Source organism: Erythrolamprus reginae, unplaced genomic scaffold (genome assembly GCF_031021105.1).
Source record: "Erythrolamprus reginae isolate rEryReg1 unplaced genomic scaffold, rEryReg1.hap1 H_53, whole genome shotgun sequence".
Classification (NCBI taxonomy): Eukaryota; Metazoa; Chordata; class Lepidosauria; order Squamata; family Dipsadidae; genus Erythrolamprus; species Erythrolamprus reginae.
Genome location: NW_027248510.1, coordinates 50,301 through 68,992, shown reverse-complemented (window position 1 = coordinate 68,992; position 18,692 = coordinate 50,301). Strand labels below are relative to the sequence as shown.

Genomic DNA, 18,692 nt, shown 5'->3' with positions numbered 1-18,692 from the left:
CTCTGACTAAAACTTTTCCCACAGTCAGGACATTCAAAGGGTTTCTCTCCTGTGTGAGTCCTCTGGTGTTTCACCAAGTGTTGACTCTGACTAAAACTTTTACCACAGTCAGGACATTCAAAGGGTTTCCCTCCTGTGTGAGTCCTCTGGTGTATCACAAGGCTGGAATTATTACTGAAACCTTTCCCACAGTCAGGGCATTCAAATGGTTTCTCTCCTGTGTGAGTCCTCTGGTGTGTCACCAGTTTGGAATTATTACTGAAACCTGTCCCACAGTCAGGGCATTCAAATGGTTTCTCTGCTGTGTGACTCCTGTGGTGTTGCACCAAGTGGTGACTCTGATTAAAACGTTTCCCACAGTCAGGGCATTCAAAGGGTTTCTCTTATGAGTGAGTCGTCCGGTGTCTTACCAAGTGTTGACTCTGACTAAAACTTTTACCACAGTCAGGACATTCAAAGGGTTTCTCTCCTGTGTGGGTCCTCTGGTGTATCACAAGGCTGGAATTATTACTGAAACCTTTCCCACAATCAGGGCATTCAAATGGTTTCTCTCCCGTGTGAGTCCTCTGGTGTGTCACCAGTTTGGAAGTATTACTGAAACCTGTCCCACAGTCAGGGCATTCAAATGGTTTCTCTGCTGTGTGCGTCCTCTGGTGTTGCACCAAGTGTTGACTCTGATTAAAACGTTTCCCACAGTCAGGACATTCAAATGGTTTCTCTCCTGTGTGTGTCCTCTGGTGTTGCACCAAGTGGTAACGTTGACTAAAACCTTTCCCACAGTCAGGGCATTCAAAGGGTTTCTCTCCTGTGTGAGTCCTCTGGTGTTGCACCAAGTGTTGACTCTGACTAAAAGTTTTACCACAGTCAGGACATTCAAAGGGTTTCTCTCCTGTGTGAGTCCTCTGGTGTTTCACCAAGTGTTGACTCTGACTAAAACTTTTACCACAGTCAGGACATTCAAAGGGTTTCTCTCCTGTGTGAGTCCTCTGGTGTGTCACCAGGCTGGAATTATCACTGAAACCTTTCCCACAGTCAGGACATTCAAAGGGTTTCTCTCCTGTGTGAGTCCTCTGGTGTGTCACCAAGCTGGAATTCTGACTGAAACTTTTCCCGCAGTCAGGACATTCAAAAGGTTTCTCTCCTGAGTGAGTCCTCTGGTGTGTCACCAGGTGAGAACTATCAATAAAGCTTTTCCCACAGTCAGGACATTCAAAGGGTTTCTCTCCTGTGTGAGTCCTGTGGTGTGTCACCAGGTGGGGACGCTGACTAAAACTTTTCCCACAGTCAGGACATTCAAAGGGTTTCTCTCCTGTGTGAGACCTCTGGTGTTGCACCAAGTGTTGACTCTGACTAAAACTTTTCCCACAGTCAGGACACTCAAAGGGTTTCTCTCCTGTGTGAGTCCTCTGGTGTTGCACCAAGTGTTGACTCTGACTAAAACTTTTACCACAGTCAGGACATTCAAAGGGTTTCTCTCCTGTGTGAGTCCTCTGGTGTTGCACCAAGTGGTAACTCTGACTAAAACCTTTCCCACAGTCAGGACATTCAAAGGGTTTCTCTCCTGTGTGACTCCTCTGGTGATTCATGACTGAAATTGTGACCGTGTTTTTTTACACAGTCAGCACATTCAAATGTTTTCTCTTTTTTGCGAGTCTTGGGTGCTTCACTAGACTGGAATTTTCTCTTGGAAACTTTCCTCACAGAACGGATATTCAAATTGTGTTATTCCTATGTCTGCATCCTTTAGTGTCTCATGACCTGAGAATTTCTAATGAAATGTTCACACAATCTGTACAGTCATATGTTTCCACCCTCATGTGTGTCTTCTGGCGTACCACCATGTTGCCATGTTCACTAAAGATTTAATACTTTGGGGGTTCTTTTGTGGCTTATCTCTTGTGTAGTTTGTTCCAAGAATCACAAGGGAACTATTCTGACTAATTTTTCCTACCTTTAGATAGTCTTCTCCTGTCTAGCTCCTCATAAACAGCTGTGATTTGCAATATCTTGTTTTCCAAAGCTGAGTTCATCAAAAATATGGACAATGCCTTGTTTAGTGGTGCTTTCATTCAAGCCATTTTCTTCCTCACTGGGAGAGGCCTGCATTACTGTCTGCTCTACATGGCTTTATTATTGACCTTTTCATTTCAACTGACCTTCCAGATATCTCCCTTTTTTGCTGATGGAGGAAAAACCATGTAACGTATTCTTGAGTTTTACATAATCTGCTTATTTGAGCTTGAAATGTTTCTTGATTTTCTCTCTCTTGTCTAACAGCTTCTGGAAGAGGAGAATTGTATGGTTTTCTTTGAAAAATTGAAAATATTATGATTTTTTCGCTTGATTTTCTTCGTTTTCAATGTTGCTTGTTATTTACAATTGTCCCGAGTGCTGTTATTGCCATCCTCTTAGTCTGTAAGATTCAAAGAAAAAGAGAATTTTAATTGTTTATAAAATAATTAGATATCATTTGAAAAAAGAAATATATATATATTACAGTGATAACTCATCTTACAAACACCTCTTCATACGAACTTTTTGTGATATGAACCCAGAGTTTAAGATTTGTTTGCCTTGTCTTAAGAACCATTTTCACCTTACGAACCCGAGCCCGGGTGTGTGTGGTCTATTACAGCGCATGTGCTCTCTTACTGCCCCGGGGATTCCCCTGCCTTGTGACTGTCACCACCCGGAATTTCCTATTTGGTTGCTGCCCCCGCTGGGATTCTCTTCCGGGAGGTTTTGTTCGGCTGAGCTGCATCGAGAGGAGCTAAGCAGCCGGAGACCCTGGAAGTCCACTGGCTAGGGCGGCCGCGGCTGAACCAAGTCAGGAGCAGAAGGGTAAAACAGCCGTTCCCGGAGACCTGCACAAAGGCAGGAGTGGGGCAGTTCAGCCTTTTCCCAGTGCCAGCGAAGGAAGCCTCGGCTTTGCCAAGGGACGCCCAGTCGGCTGGAAGCTACCTGTCAGCCTAAGCTTTTGTTGCCTGCGAAGAAGCCATAGAACAGAGCAAAAGCCTTCAGGAGAGCGGAGGGCGAAGTTCTCCCTCCCTGCAGGGAGCAGCCCTTGTTGAATTGTTTGCTCGGTTCTGCGGCTTCTTCGCAGGCAATAAAAGCTTAGTCTGACAGGTAGCTGCTGGGAAACCCCTGGGCTCCACTGAAGCCCCTGCCGCTTCCGGGAAGGCTCCGTGTTGCTCAGGATGCCGTGGTGGCAGCACGATTCTCTTTCAGGTGCCTGAAGGCCTTGCCGTGCAGAAGCAAAAGGCTGGGTTCTATCCTGCAATGCCCTCCAGGGGCACCAGCCACCCTCCTGCCCTGGGGATGGCGCGCTCGGGCCCCGCGCTGGAGCTGTGCCTTGTGCCATTTCTGAGCTTGAGAAGGTTCTTAAACCAGGAGGCGACAGAGGAAGAAGAGGAGGAGGAAGAGGAGGCGTGGTTCCGAATTCGGTCCACCTTTCTCCGCCCCTGCAATGATAGGAGAGGGGGCCTTTTAAATCCCATCTACACCCACCGCCCAGTGACCCCCCCCTCAGGTTCGCCTTCTTTTCCCATAAGGCTTTTCCTCAAGGCTTTGCATTGCCGGGGAGCTGTCAGCCGGATGGGAGGCTGGGAGGGAGATGGGAGGAGGAGAGGGAGGGAGGGAGGTTAGGAAGAGGTGCGGCCAGGCCAGCTGCGGGGGAGGAGAAATGCAGGCAGGACCCAAAGCCGGGCACAAGGCACAGCTCCAGTGCGAGGCCCAGGTGCGCCATCCCCGGGGCAGGGCAGGAGGGCAGCTGTTGCCCCGGGATGGCATCGCAGGACAGAACCCAGCTTTCCCGGGAGTAGGAGTATCAAACAGATCAGGGAGACTCCAGATCCCCTCCGGAGGGACTATTAAGAGGAGGGGGAGAGAGGCAGGGAGGAAGGGAGAGGGCGAGGGAGGGAGAGAGGGAAGGAGGGAGAGAGAGGGAGGGAGGAAGGAGAGAGAGAGGGAGAGAGGTTTATGCTTGAAGTTACAAGTAGGGGTGGCGGCGGCAGCTCCAACACTTGGGCTCTTTTGCCTCCTTTGGATCGCCGCCATCGCAGACAGAGTCGGAGCAGCGCCTGCTAGCCGGTCTCTTTGGCTTGGCTGCAAAACTGCAGAATACGATCGGCCTATTGCGGTTCCCCTGCTGCCGCCCGGCCCCCCAGACCCGGCCGCTGGCTTGCTCCGCCCTGGCCACCACTCAGACCCGGCCACTGGCCCATCGTGGTTCCCCCGCCACTGCCCCGTTGCCCAGACCCAGCCGACGGCTTGCCCGCCACCCAGGCCCGGCAGCCTATCTATCGTGGTTCCCCCGCCGCCTCCCCGCCGCCCAAATCAGGCAACCGGCTTGCTGCAGTCCACCCGCCACCCAGGTCCAGCCGCCGGCCTACCGTGGTTCCCCCATCGCCACCCAGATCTGGCCGCCAGCATGCCATGGCCCACCTGCCACCCAAGCCCGGCCGCCGGCCTATCGCGGTTCCCCCGACCGTCCCACGGCTACTGCCCAGTGCCTGGCGCCCTCCCACTCCTACTTCATCACACTAATTGCTTGGGCTGATGGCGGGGCTTTTGCTGCTGCCTCAGAGCCTTTTTGGCCCGAATCTGATAGCTGCCTTCTCCGGGTCCCAGGTGGGAAAAAGGAATGTTTCCTGGGAAGCCCCCGCGCTTCTGGCCCCGAAAACATATTTGTGCACGTGAGTGGTGTTGCAGGCCAAAAAAAAAAGAGTAAGACAGAGAGAAAAAAGAGAGGAAGGAAGAGAGAAAGAAGGGAGAGATCAATAGAAAGGAAAGGAAAGGAGGAAGAGGAAGAGCAGGAAAGAGTGAGAGGGAAGGAGGGAGGGAGATAGAAAGAAGAGAGAGGGAGGAAAAGAGAGAAAGAAAGGAAAGAAAGAAAAAGAATGGGAGTAAGAAAGACAGAAAGAAAATGAAAATCTAGTTTGAAACTAGCTCAACTATTTAAGTGGCATTTTGATATTGATAGAGTTGCCCTATTCTGAGGTCACTGTTATAGACACACAGTATTTTATTTTGAAATTCTCTGAGGCAAAATATGGTGGGTTTTGTAAAAACCCAAATTTCTTTACTGCAGATTAAGATTAGCAAAAAAATATCAATCATCCAATTTTTTAATATGCTTTAATTTTCATGTTTCTCACCTGCATAAAAACCTTTGGTAGCTTATAATTAAAAAGAAAAATAACAAATATCAAAAGAAAAATGCAGGCTACTGAAAAACAAGATAGTTTCTTCCCTTTGGCAAGAGTGGTGGAAATTTGAGGAGGGAAGATTGATTATAAAATACGGATTGACTATGGAATGATGGTAAAAGACATATTTAGGTGTTGTTTAATATTAGGATGTATTCATTTGTAAAATTGGATTAGAATTTAGAACTATATAGATTTACATAGGTAAAATTAATGGAAGATACATAAGATAAATAAGGGGATATGTACTGTATAATTTTATGACTTTGCATTATGAACTTAAAATATTCTTGTAAATGTAGAAGATTGGTGAAAGTTAATAACAGTAAATGCTAAGTGCCTGAAAATTAATTGAGCTTGAGATTAATTAATTGAGATATTGAATGAAATTATAGAAAAGTAAATATGGAAATATATTAATTGATGCATTGGTGTTCAGATAGATTTTCATAGTATTATTAGATTACTATAATACTATGATAAATAATTAAGAAATGAAGATTTTAAAGCATGGATATATTAATAGTTGTGTTTTTTGGTTTTGCTGGTTGTTTTAGTTTTAATGGTACAGTGTTCCCTCGATTTTCGCGGGTTCGAACTTCGCGAATAGCCTATACCACGGTTTTTCAAAAAATATTAATTAAAAAATACTTTGCGGTTTTTTTCCTATACCACGGTTTTTCCCACCCAATGACGTCATATGTCATCGCCAAACTAATAATTTTTGCAAATAAATAACCAAAAAAATTATTGTTAATAAATAATTATGTTTATAAATATCAGGATCACTAAGTGTCTTATTCAATGGTGAGTACCAGTAATAATGGTGAGTAAATAGTTATTAAGGGAATGGGAAATGGTAACTTAGGGGTTTAAAGTGTTAAGGGAAGGCTTGTGATACTGTCCATAGCCAAAAATGGTGTATTAACTTCCGCATCTCTACTTCGCGGAAATTCGACTTTCACAGGCGGTCTCGGAACGCATGCCCTGCGGAAATCGAGAGAACGCTGTAACAGTTTTCCCTCTAATTTTTTTGGGGGGTGGGCGGAAAAGTATACTGTCTGAGCGGCAGTCCCTTCGGGACTGGGCAGCACAGAAATAATAAATAAATAAATAAACAAACAAACAAACAAACAAACAATTAAAAAACCCACCCTGTTTTGCCTCAGAGAATTTCAAAATAAAAGACTGTACTGTGTGTCTATAACAGTGAGCTCATAATAGGGCAACTCTATCAATATCAAAATGCCACTTAAATAGTTGAGCTAGTTTCAAACTAGATTTTGATTTTCTTTCTCTCTTCCTTACTCCCATTCTTTTTCTTTCTCTTTTCCTTCCTCTCTTTTTTCTATCTGTTTCTCTCTCTTCCTCTCTTCCTCTCTCTCTCCTTCCCTCTCACTCTTTCCCTCTCGGCTTCTGGGCAGGTTTGAAAAACTCTGAGTTGATGATGATTTTTAAGTGAGCGATTGCTCACTGCTCAGCTTAGAGGGAACTATGCACTGTAATAGATTTTGGTTTTCTTTTATTATTAATTTCTTTTAATAAAAAAGAAGGGAAATTTATTTATTTAGATATACATACATACATACATACATACATACATACATACATACATACATACATACATACATACATACTTCTATGCCGTCCAGTCCTGAAGGGACTGCCGCTCAGACACTATACTTTTCCGCCCACAACGAAAAAAAATTAGATGGAACACTGCTCGTCACGGAACGAATTAAGTTCGTAAGATGAGGTATCACTGTACAATCAATAAGTCAAAAATGCCTCCCATATTAATCACTTACGTTATTTATGTTTCATAGAAGACTATCAAGATCCATGTTCAAATATCCATTCAAATTCAGTTGTTTAATTGGATCAATCAAGTATTCTTAGCAATACAAAGGACTATCATCAAAGATATATCTTGATATATCAATGATATCTTTGATTATGATAATGATATGTTGGTTATGACCTTTAAAGCCCTTAATGGCAACGGACCAGAATATCTCCGAGACAACCTTCTGCTGCACGAATCCCAGCAACCGATTAGGTCCCACAGTGGGTCTTCTCCGGGTCCCGTCAACTAAACAATGTCGGTTGGTGGGCCCCAAGGGAAGAGCCTTCTCGGTGGCGGCCCCGACTCTCTGGAACCAGCTCCCCCCAGAGATTAGAACTGCCCCTACCCTCGCCTTTCGCAAACTCCTTAAAACCCACCTTTGTCGTCAGGCATGGGGGAACTGAGATATCTCCCCCGGGCCTATACAATTTATGTATGGTATGCTTGTGTGTATGTCTGTTTAATAATGGGTTTTTAAAATATTTTAAAGTGTAAATTATTAGATTTGTTATAAACTGTTTTTATTGTGTTGTGAGCCGCCCCGAGTGTACGGAAAGGGGCGGCATACAAATCTAATAAATAATAAATAATAATAATAATCTTGACTTGCTGGGGATATATAATTGTAGATATCGTGCTTCCCTGAAGATAAGACAGGGGCCCGTCTCGTGGTGGAACTCAATTGGGGGTGGCAGAGTGTGTGGGGTGGAGCAGAGGGGGCAAGGGTGGGGTTAAGTGTGAGACTGGTGTCTTAGATGTACTGGAATTTAGCAGCTTTGTGTGTGTCTCTCGGCTGATCTCTTTACAGAAAAAAACCTTGTATAGTACAGAAACTCTTCTCAATGTGAGAAGTTCTTAATGGCTGGCCCTCGCGACCAGAGTTTCTGTATTTTCAAGCTTTTTTCCCGTAAAGAGAGCAGCCAACAGACACACAGAGGTGCCAAACTCCAGTACCTGTAAGATGCCCATTTCGCGGTGGGACACAATTTAGAGGTGGCAGGTTGGGCAGGGCAGGGCAGAGCGGGGCAGGGTGGGGGCAGTCCACGCTTCCTACATGGGACACGGAGTTCCATCACATTCCAGATGTTGTATCCACTGACCCTCCTCCGGCGGTAGGAGAAAGAAACTCTTGAGGGCTGCCTGAGGAAGAGCTGACAGCCATACTTCTAGCAGAGCTCAGTGGCAGAAGCAGCCGGCTATGCACTTCCTTGTTCCCCTCTCTCTTTTTTAAAAAAATAAATAAATAATTTTCTTGAATATATACATTAAAAACAGGGTACAGAAAAGCAAAAGGGAATATATATAATGTACATTCTAAGATTTATAATTCACTTATATAGTACACGTAGGTGGGGAGGGAGAAAAGAAGAAAGGTAGGGGGTTGGGGAAGAGGGGAAAGAGATATAAGGGGAAGGGAGATAGGAAATTGGAGTAAAAGAGGAGTATTAAGAAGAGAAGGCCAGCGTTAGAGCTGGGGCTTTCATGCTTTGCGGCCTGTGGTTTAAGCACATAGGTGGTGTAGATTTCCCTAAAGTTTTATCCATATGTTTTTGATGTAATTGTTAGTGCCAATACGTATCAGTGGTTTAAGGGTTTGTTTTCTTTGTAATTTAAAGTTCGTGTCAATCGATGTTTACAGTTTGTCGTTTCAATTTGATGTTATGATTTGTGACGTAGGTTGCTAGTTTTACAAGTTGTTTTTGTTGGATATTTTTCTTGATGAATAATTTTTAAGTAATTTCTTTTTGCTCCCCTCTCTCATGCATGTCCGCCTCTCTCTTGGTAACGAGGATGGGGAGAGTGCACGACAAAAAAGATTGCACGATTAAAGAGCAACAGAAGGAACCCTTCTTCTGAATGCAATAAATCTTTCCCATTTCGCTCCAAGAGTCTCATGAACACTCATTTGTGGCCAAGTTTTGAAGAGAGAAAGATTTCCTGTGATCAGCATGTTTGGAAAAGACAAATTAGGGCAGCTCAGCCCAGCTAGAAATTTGGCTGTCAGCTCGGCTTTCTTACGCAGCCCACGAGAGTGTATTTCCCCTCCCGCTTTGCTCGAGAGCTGGAGGCAGAGGAGGATCCATATCCTTCAGGGCATTCAAATGCACCGCCCTTGCCTGCATCTCCCATCTGAAGGAAGGGAGGTGGAGGATGAAGAATCCCCAGTCGGTGAGTGAGCAGGAGGCATTTCAAATTGACATAGGCAGGGCCCAGATGAGCGAAGGGTTTGAGAAGCAGACGTCCCTGTCGCTGTCCCTTTCGGCTCTGCCTCTTGCCGACGCCTCCCTCACTTGCTGGACTGGCTCGGCTGCTCTGGGCTGCCTTCAGCAGTCTTTTGAAACATGCTCACTGTTTTGCATCCATCATACAGAGGTACCCAGGTGCTTGGTGAGGAGTTCAGAAATTTTTTGGACAGGCATTTAAACTAGGTAAAGGGGACAGAGATGTAACCGATGTGGATGATTTCTGTCCCCGACCAATGAAGATTAATAAATTTGTTGAAGTTTGTGAAAAAGGAGCTGTAAATGAAATAGATGTAGTTGTTGATGATAAGGGGAAAACAAATACAGTGTTCCCTCGATTTCCGTAGGGGAGGCGTTCCGAGACCGCCCGCGAAAGTCGAATTTCCGCGAAGTAGAGATGCGGAAGTAAATACACCATTTTTGGCTATAGACAGTATCCCAAGCCTTCCCTTAACACTTTAAACCCCTAAATTACCATTTCCCATTCCCTTAACAACCTTTTACTCACCATTATTACTGGTACTCACCATTGAATAAGACACTTAGTGATCCTGATATTTATAAACATAATTATTTATTAACAATAATTATTTTTTTGTTATTTATTTGCAAAAATTATTAGTTTGGCGATGACATATGACGTCATTGGGTGGGAAAAACCGTGGTATAGGAAAAAAACCGCGAAGTCTTTTTTAATTAATATTTTTTTGAAAAACCGTGGTATAGGCTATCCGCGAAGTTCGAACCCGCGAAAATCGAGGGAACACTGTAATGATAATAAAGTTCTTCGTGTAATGTGTACGAATGCTCGAAGCTTGAGCAACAAGCTCTGTGAGTTAATGGCCATAATATCTAGAGATAATTTGTATCTGGTTGCCATAACTGAGACATGGTTTAAGGATTCTAATGAATGGGAAATATCCATACCAGGATATACACTGTATAGGAAGGATAGGATAGAGAGAAGGGGAGGTGGAGTAGCCATTTATATTAAAGATAGTCTAAAAACAACACTAATTCAAAATACATGTCAAGATCTAGAGACTCTCTGGATTTGCATGCAAAATAAAGAAGGTTCTGTCATTAGAATTGGGGTGATCTATAGGCCTCCAGGGCAATCCGAGGAATATGACAACAAGATGGTGGATGAAATTACCCAAATGGCAGTAAAGGGAGATATTGTGGTTATGGGTGATTTCAACATGCCTGATGTTGACTGGAATATCCCCAGTGCCCTTACATGCAAAAGTAAGAATATAGTAGAGGCCTTTACAGGAGCAGCTCTGGCACAGCTGGTTAAGACACCAACTAGAGGGGAGAATATTCTAGATTTAGTTTTTACGAATGGGAATTGGGTTTCAGAGGTCAAGGTGGGAGAAAATTTAGGTTGCAGTGACCATCTATGTTTGTGGTTTGATGTAAAACCTGATTGTGAGCAATCCTGTACTGCAACCAAAGTATTGGATTTCAGAAAAACAAAATTTAATGCAATGGGGGAATATTTAAATAATGAATTAAAGAGGAGGGATAAAATGGCAGGAGCGAGCACCCAGTGGACGTAAGGCAAAAAGGCCATCTTAAAAGCCACAGGACTGTAAGGCAAATAACTAAAGGAAAAGGGAAGAAGAAACCGCTATGGTTTAGCAATGAGTTCACTGGAGCTGGAAGCAATGCTATATCTATCCATAGTATTATATTGTAAGCTGTCGTGAGAAAACTGAACAGAAGTAGCTATTCAAATGGTCAGCGACCTCCTTATCCCCATCAATGTATGTACAAACTTTGTGATGCTGCAGTTTTTCTCCTTATATATCTAAATAATGTTTTATCCCCCTTCTTTACAGATTTGGCAATTTCTTCCTCTTTTCAGGCTTTAGCAGCATATATTATCTGTTTCGACTCCTTCTGTCTCATTTTATTCAACTGTCAGCTATACTTCCAGAAGAGTTTTTTTCATTAAAGCAGTTTCTTCTTCCTTTTACCTTTAGTTATTTGCCTTAAATACGGTCCAGTGGCTTTTAAGATGGCCTTTTTTAATACAGTCCACTGGGCGCTTGCTTTTACCATTATATCCCTCCCCTTTAATTCATTATTTGTATGCCGCCTCGAGTCTGCAGAGAGGGACGGCATACAAATCTAATAAATAGTAATAATAAAAATATTTAAATATTCCCCCATTTCATTAACATTTGTTTTTCTGAAATCCAAAAATTTTGTTGCAGTATAAGATTGCTCACAATCAGTTTTTGTAACCTGGCTCAATAGCAGTAACTATCAGATGGATCTTGAAGTCCTACCCTTCAGAGAGGGGCGGCATACAAATCTAATTAATAATAATAATAATAATAATTATTATTATTATTATTATTATTGAACAATCCCCTAAAAAGAGTCAACTGTGTGATTGCAGTAGCCACAAAAGCTAATGCAATCCTAGGCTGTCTTAACAAAGGGCTACACTTAGGATCATGAGAAGTGTTCATATCGATTTATAATGCTTTAGTAAGATCACACTTGGATTACTGTGACAAGTTTTGATTGCCACATTAAAAAAAGTGTAGTAGAGACTCTATAAAGATCGCAGAGAAGAGAAGTAGGGATGATTAGGGGGCTGGAGGCTAAAAGATATAAAGAAGAGTTGCAGGAATTGGGTTTGTCTAGTCCAGTGAAAGGAAGGACTAGGTATGACAGGACAGCCATTTTCCAACACTTGAGGGATCAAGAAAAAGAGGGTCAACTTATTTTGCAATGCACCAGAAGGCAAGACAAGAAGCAGTGGTTGGAAACTAACCCAGGAGAGAACCAGCCAACAACTAAGGAGAATTTTCTTGACCCTGAGAACAGTTAACCGATTGCCTGAAATGGTATTGGGTCTCCTGCTTGCGCAGGGATCGGAATAGAAGACCCACAAAGTCCCTCCCAACTCTCTCACAACCCCCAGTGATGGAGAAACTCACAACCTCTGGAGGGAAGCCATTCCCAGAGAATGAACCTTAACTTGAGAGACTTTTTCAATCTTCCCACCAGCAGAAAATTGCAGCCACCAGTATCACAGAGTACAGCACCAGTGGGATTAAATTTGGGCAGGAGAGGAACCTGCAGCACCAGCAGCTGACGCGCTTCAGCCCGGTTGCTTCTCTGCTTCCAGGCCTTGGAGGGAACCAAACAGCCCGACTTGCTCCCGGACTCTCCCCCCACCTGCCCTCAACTCACATTCCAGCGGCTGCTTTGGTCCTCGGAAGAGCACAAAAGACGCTCTAACACCACATTCCTCCCGAGTCTTCCGGAAGAGGAAGTTCCTCTGCGTTTCTTCTCTTTTCCGGTATCTTCTAGCAATTCGGTGCTCGATGGTTACAACTCCTCTATTAGTCACGTTTCAGGCACAGATGTTGCCTATGTGATTGCCATCTCCTGAGAGCAGAAGAAAAACATTATTGTCCCGTCTTTACCTAAGGCGTTTGCAAGATGTTTTCACTGTATAAATGCCAAATCGTTTTTCATTCTAGCAACTGACTTTTGCATGTGAGCCTAGTGAAATAGTGAAATGTGATGCTACTTGGCTTATCAAGATTAGATATGTGCTGAGCTGTAGATTTATTTTATTTTTTTAAAAAATGTTTATTGAATTTAAAACAAAGCAATCTAGAAAATACAAAATATACATATCTACAAGACCAACATACAAAAAGGGGGGGGATTGTTGTTGTGAGCCGCTGCGAGTCTTCGGAGAGGGGCGGCATACAAATATAATAAATAATAATAATTGGGAAATATTTTACCCTAAATGAATTTTTTAAAAGGAAATATTTTTATTTTATTTATTTCTAAAAACATATACATGATAACAGGTATGAATATAAACAAAACCAAAATAGGTATAGATAAATTTGGGCAATACTACAGTAGGACAGGGACGGTAGGCACAGTGGTGCACTTATGGACGCCCCTTACAGAGATTAGGATTGCCCCCATCCTCCTTGCCTTTCGTAAACTCCTTAAAACCCACCTCTGTGGTCAGGCATCGGGAAATTGATTCCCCTGGGCCATTTCCGTTTTATGTGTGGTTTGTGTTAGATATGCTGCCCAGTTACCTACCCAGTTACAGAGTAAAAGTCAAAAGTTCAGATTTGTTTATAGTATGTTGATTGGTTAGCCTCTTTTCAGCGCTAAAATTGTATCAATGTAAAAGCTGCCTGTTGCTGGGGCTAGTTTGTATAAATACTGAGAACTGTCACTGTATTGCGCTCTCAATACACAATTGCTAATTGACTGAGTTAATCTACCTTGTTCCTGTCAGAACAATAAACTGGCTTTTGATTCAACTTTTATTGAGAGTTATTACAGTTTGTATGAGAAGTATGATTGTTTTTATATTAAGGGGTTTTAAACTGTTTTTAATTATTGGATTTGTACTGTCTTTATTGTTGTGAGCCGCCCCGAGTCTTCGGAGAGGGGCGGCATACAAATCTAATAAATAATAATAATCTCTACAAGACCAACATACAAAAACGCACACACACCCAACAGCGGAAGGTGTGTGTAATATTTCCCCCTAAATTTATTGTTTAAAGGACATATTTTTATTTTATTTGTCAAAACATGTACATGATAACAGGTATAAATATAAACAAAAGCAAAATAGGTATAGGTAAATTTGGACAATACTACAGTAGGACAGGGATGGTAGGCACAGTGGTGCATTTATGAATGCCCCTTACAGACCTCTTAGGAAAGGGGCGAGGTCGGCTGTAGTCTAAGGTTAAAATTTTTGGGGTTTGGGGAAGAAACCACAGAGTAAAGTAAACAACAGGAGAGTTGGAATGTCCTTGGAGATCTTTTAGACCAACCTAAGCAGGTTAGGCAGGAAACCCTATTTCAGGCAAATGATTATCCAACATCTGCTTAAAAACTTCCAGTGTTGGAACGTTCACAACTTCTGGAAGCAATCTTTTCCACTGATTAATTGTTCTAACTGTCAGGAAATTTCTTAGTTCAAAGTTACTTCTATCCTTGTTTAGTTTCCACCCATAGCTCTGGAATTGAACTTTGAATAAACTAAACCAGGCCAAAATTCCAACAATCAATTATTCACCTACATTTTCAATGGGAGTTCATCAATGAAAATCAAGACTTCTCTAAACTTTTGAAAAGTTGCCTCATGTGAATTTCCTTGTGTGCAAAAAGGGATGATTTATGCTTGAAGTAATCTCCACAGATTGGACATTTCAAAGATTTCTCAATTGTGTGAGTCTGCTGGTGTCTCACCAGGCTGGAATTATAACTAAAACTTTCCCACAAAAAGGACATTCAAATGAATTCTCTCATGTGTGAGTCTTCTGGTGTTTCATCAGGTGGGAATTTGACTAAAACTTTTCCCATAGTCAGGACATTCAGACGGTTTCACTCCTTGTGAGTCCTCTGATGTTTCACCAGGCTGGAATTTTGACTAAAACTTTTCCCATTCGAAGGGTTTCTCTCCTGTGTGAGTTCTTTAGTGTTGCACAAGATGGGAACTGCAACTAAAACTTTCCCCACAATCAGGACATTCAAATGGTTTCTCTCCTGTGTGATTCCTCTGGTGTTGCACCAGGATAGAATTATCACTAAAACTTTTCCCAAAGTCAGGACATTCAAAGTGTTTCTCACCTGTGTGAGTCCTCCGGTGTTGAACCAATTGGGAACTGCAACTAAATCTTTTTCCACAGTCAGAACATTCAAAGGGTTTCTCTCCAATATGGGTCCTCTGGTGTTCTACCAGGTGGGAACTCTGACTAAAACGTTTCCCACAGTCAGGACATTCAAACGGTTTCTGTCCTTTGTGAGTCCTCTGGTGTTGCACCAGACTGGAAGTGCAACTAAATCTTTTTCCACAGTCAAACGGTTTCTGTCCTTTGTGAGTCCTCTGGTGTCTCATCAGTTGGGAACTCTGACTAAATCTTTTTCCACAGTCAGAACATTCAAAGGGTTACTCTCCTGTATGAGTCCTCTGGTGTTTCACTAGTCCAGACCTCTGACCAAATCTTTTCCCACAGTCAGGACATTCAAACAGTTTCTCTCCTTTGTGAGTCCTCTGGTGTTGCACCAGATTGGAAGTCTGACTAAAACTTTTCCCACAGTCAAGACATTAAAAGGGTTTCTCTCCTATGTGAGTCCTCTGGTGTCGCACCAGTTTGGAATTCTGACTAAAACCTTTCCCACAGTCAAGACATTCAAAGGGTTTCTCTCCTGGTGTGCGTGCCATCCCTCACTAATATTATGTCCCTCCATTGCTAAAATTCTATTGTTGCCCAATTTAATCCATTCTTTAATCCACAGTAATATTGTCACCTGATAATATAGTTCTAAGTTCGGAAGACCAAATTCTCCTTTCAGTTTCGAATCCTGCAGTGCTTTTATACTTATTCTTGTTTTTTGTTATGCCAAATAAATTTAAACATTATTCTGTTTACGTTTGAATTTTTTTTTATCCAATTGGACTGCTGCCGTTTGAAAGAGGTACAACCATTTCAGAAGTATATTAGATTTTATAGTGCTAATCCTTCCCATTAAAGATAGATTTTATATGGACCATTTTTCTAAGTCTTCTTTGGTTCTATATAAAAGTTTAATAAAATTTAATTCTTTTAAAGACGAATATCTAGATGAGAGCCAAATTCCTAAATACTTTTTTTTTTTCCTATTTGAAATACAGTTCTCTCCATTAATGTTATGGTTTGGTCTTGGTTGCAGTTTTTAGTTAGTATCTTGGTTTTATTCCTCTTTATTTTAAGACCAACTACCCTTCCATATGATTCCAATTCTTTTAATAAATGTATCATTGAATTAATTGGATCTTCTAAAAAGAAGACTAATTCGTCTGCGAATGCCTGTATTTTATAAACTTGTTTTTTGACCTTGGTTCCTTGTATTTGAGGATTCATCCTAATTTGATTTAATAAAATTTCAATTGACAATATAAAAAGGAAAGGGGAGAGCGGGCACCCTTGTCTCACTCCCTTCCTAATATCAAATGTATCCGTCAAATCTCCATTAACTAAGATCCTTGCCTTTTGTTTAGAGTATATATTGTTTATCCTATTTTCAAAATTGGATCCAAATTCCATACCTTTTTTTTTTAAACTCCCAATTTAAATTATCAAAGGCTTTTTCAGCATCTAAAAACAACATTTTATTTAGTTATTTATTTATTTATTTATTTATTTGTTAGATTTGTATGCCACCCCTCTCCATAGACTCGGGGCGGCTCACAACAACAATAAACAATATATGACAAATCTAATATTAAAGTAACTAAAAAACCCTTATTAAAAAGCAAGACATCCACACAAACATGCTATGCATAAATTGTATAGGCCTGGGGGAGGGGAATATCTCAATTCCCACATGCTCGATGACAGGTGGGTTTTAAGGAGCTTACGAAAGGCAAGGAGGGTGGGGGCAATTCTGATCTCTGGGGGGAGCTGGTTCCAAAGGGTCGGGGCTGCCACAGAGAAGGCTCTTCCCCTGGATCCCGCCAAACAGCATTGCTTAGTCGATAGAACCCGGAAAAGGCCAACACTGTGGGACTTGATTGGCCGCTGGAATTCGTGCGGCAGAAGGCAGTCCCAGAGGTATTCTGGTCTGATGCCATGTAGGGCTTTATAGGTCATTACAAACACTTTGAATTGTGACCGGAAACTGATCGGCAACCAGTGCAGGTGGCGGAGTGTTGGCGAAACGTGGGCAAATCTTGGAAGCCTCACGATAGATCTCGCAGCCGCATTCTGCACGATCTGAAGTTTCAGAACACTTTTCAAAGGAAGCCCCATGTAGAAACCATTGCAGTAGTCGAACCTCGAGGTGACGAACGCGTGAGTGACTGTGAGCAGTAACTCCCAGTCCAAATAGGGCCGCAACTGGTGCACCAGGCAAACCTGGGCAAACGCCCCCTTCACCACAGCTGAAAGATGTTTCTCTAATGGGAGCTGTGGATCAAGGAGGACGCCCAAGTTGCGAACCTTTTCTGAGGGGGTCAATGATTCCCTCCCCAGGGTAATGGATGGACAGATGGAATTGTCCTTGGGAGGCAAAACCCACAGCCACTCCATCTTATCAGGGTTGAGTTTGAGTCTGTTGACATCCATCCAGACCCCAACAGCCTCCAGGCACATCACATCCACTCCCTCGTTGACTAGACATGGGGTGGAGATGTACAACTGGGTATCATCCGCGTACTGATGTTACCTCACCCAATGCCCTTGGATGATCTCGCCCAGCGGTTTCATGTAGATATTAAATAGCAGGGGGGAGAGGACTGACCCCTGAGGCACTCCACAAGGGAGAGGCCTAGAGGTCGACCTCTGACGCCCCACTAGCACTGATTGCGATCGATCAGAGAGATAGGAGGAGAACCACTGAAGAACAGTGCCTCCCACTCCCAACCCCTCCAGCCGATGCAGAAGGATACCATGGTCGGTGGTATCAAAGCCGCTGAGAGGTCGAGAAGCACCAGGACAGAGGATAAACCTGTCCCGGGCCCACCAGAGATCATCCATCAACGCAACCAAAGCAGTTTCTGTGCTGTAGCCAAGCCTGAATCCTGACTGCTGAGGGCCTAGATAATCGGCTTCTTCCAAGGACCGTTGGAGCTGGAGCGCAATCACCTTCTCAACAACCTTCCCCATGAAGGGAAGGTTGGAGACTGGATGATAGTTAAGAATGGCTGTGTCCAGGGAAGGCTTCTTGATGAGGGGGCGCAAAAGTGCCTCCTTGTAGGGAGCCGGAAAGGACCCCCTCCCCAAAGAAGCAATAACGATCTCCTGAACCCAGCTCCGTGTCACCTCCCTGCTGGCCAAGACCAGCCAGGAGGGACACGGATCCAGTAAACAGGTGGCAGAACTCACAGCTCCAATGGCCTTGTCCACTTCATCAGGTGTCACCAGATCAAACTCTTCCCAGAAAGATAGACAAGTACGGGCCCCAGTCACCTCGACTGACTTGTTGTCAGTCGACTCTGTTATCCAATTGGAGTCGAGGTCCGCTCGGATCCGAGGGATTTTATCAGCGAAAAACGTGTTAAAATCCTCGGCACTGCTCTGCAAGGGCTCCCCAACTCCCCCCTGGTTATGAAGGGAGTGGGTCACCCTAAACAGAGCGGCCGGGCGGGATTCCACTGATGCAATCCAGGCGGCATGATATGCGCATCTTGCCACCTTGAGCGCCACTTTGTAAGTTTTAACAAGAGCTCTTACAAGTGTTTGATCGGATTTGGACTTACTCTTCCTCCATCGCTTCTCTAGACTTCTCTTCTGACATTTCAACTCCCGGAGCTCCTCATTGAACCATGGAGCTCTACGGGGTCTAGTGCCGCAGAGAGGTTGCAACGGCACAATCCGGTCAAGAGCCTCTGCTGCAGCC

At 43.4% G+C, this 18,692-nt stretch overlaps 1 protein-coding gene and 1 pseudogene across 1 annotated transcript in view; both read right to left on the bottom strand.

The window, feature by feature from the left end:
- Positions 1 to 8,069, bottom strand: part of LOC139155762 (zinc finger protein 850-like) — a 36,996-nt gene extending 28,927 nt beyond the window's left edge. The window contains exons 1-2 of the mRNA XM_070731039.1: positions 8,008 to 8,069; positions 434 to 2,413 (exon numbers count right to left, since the gene is read on the bottom strand). Coding sequence (XP_070587140.1) covers positions 434 to 1,586 — 1,153 coding nt within the window. The 5' untranslated portion in view covers positions 1,587 to 2,413; positions 8,008 to 8,069. The remainder of the gene's footprint in view (positions 1 to 433; positions 2,414 to 8,007) is intronic.
- A 5,848-nt stretch (positions 8,070 to 13,917) lies between these two features.
- On the bottom strand, positions 13,918 to 15,843 carry LOC139155765 (zinc finger and SCAN domain-containing protein 2-like; annotated as a pseudogene).
- Positions 15,844 to 18,692: the final 2,849 nt, after the last annotated feature.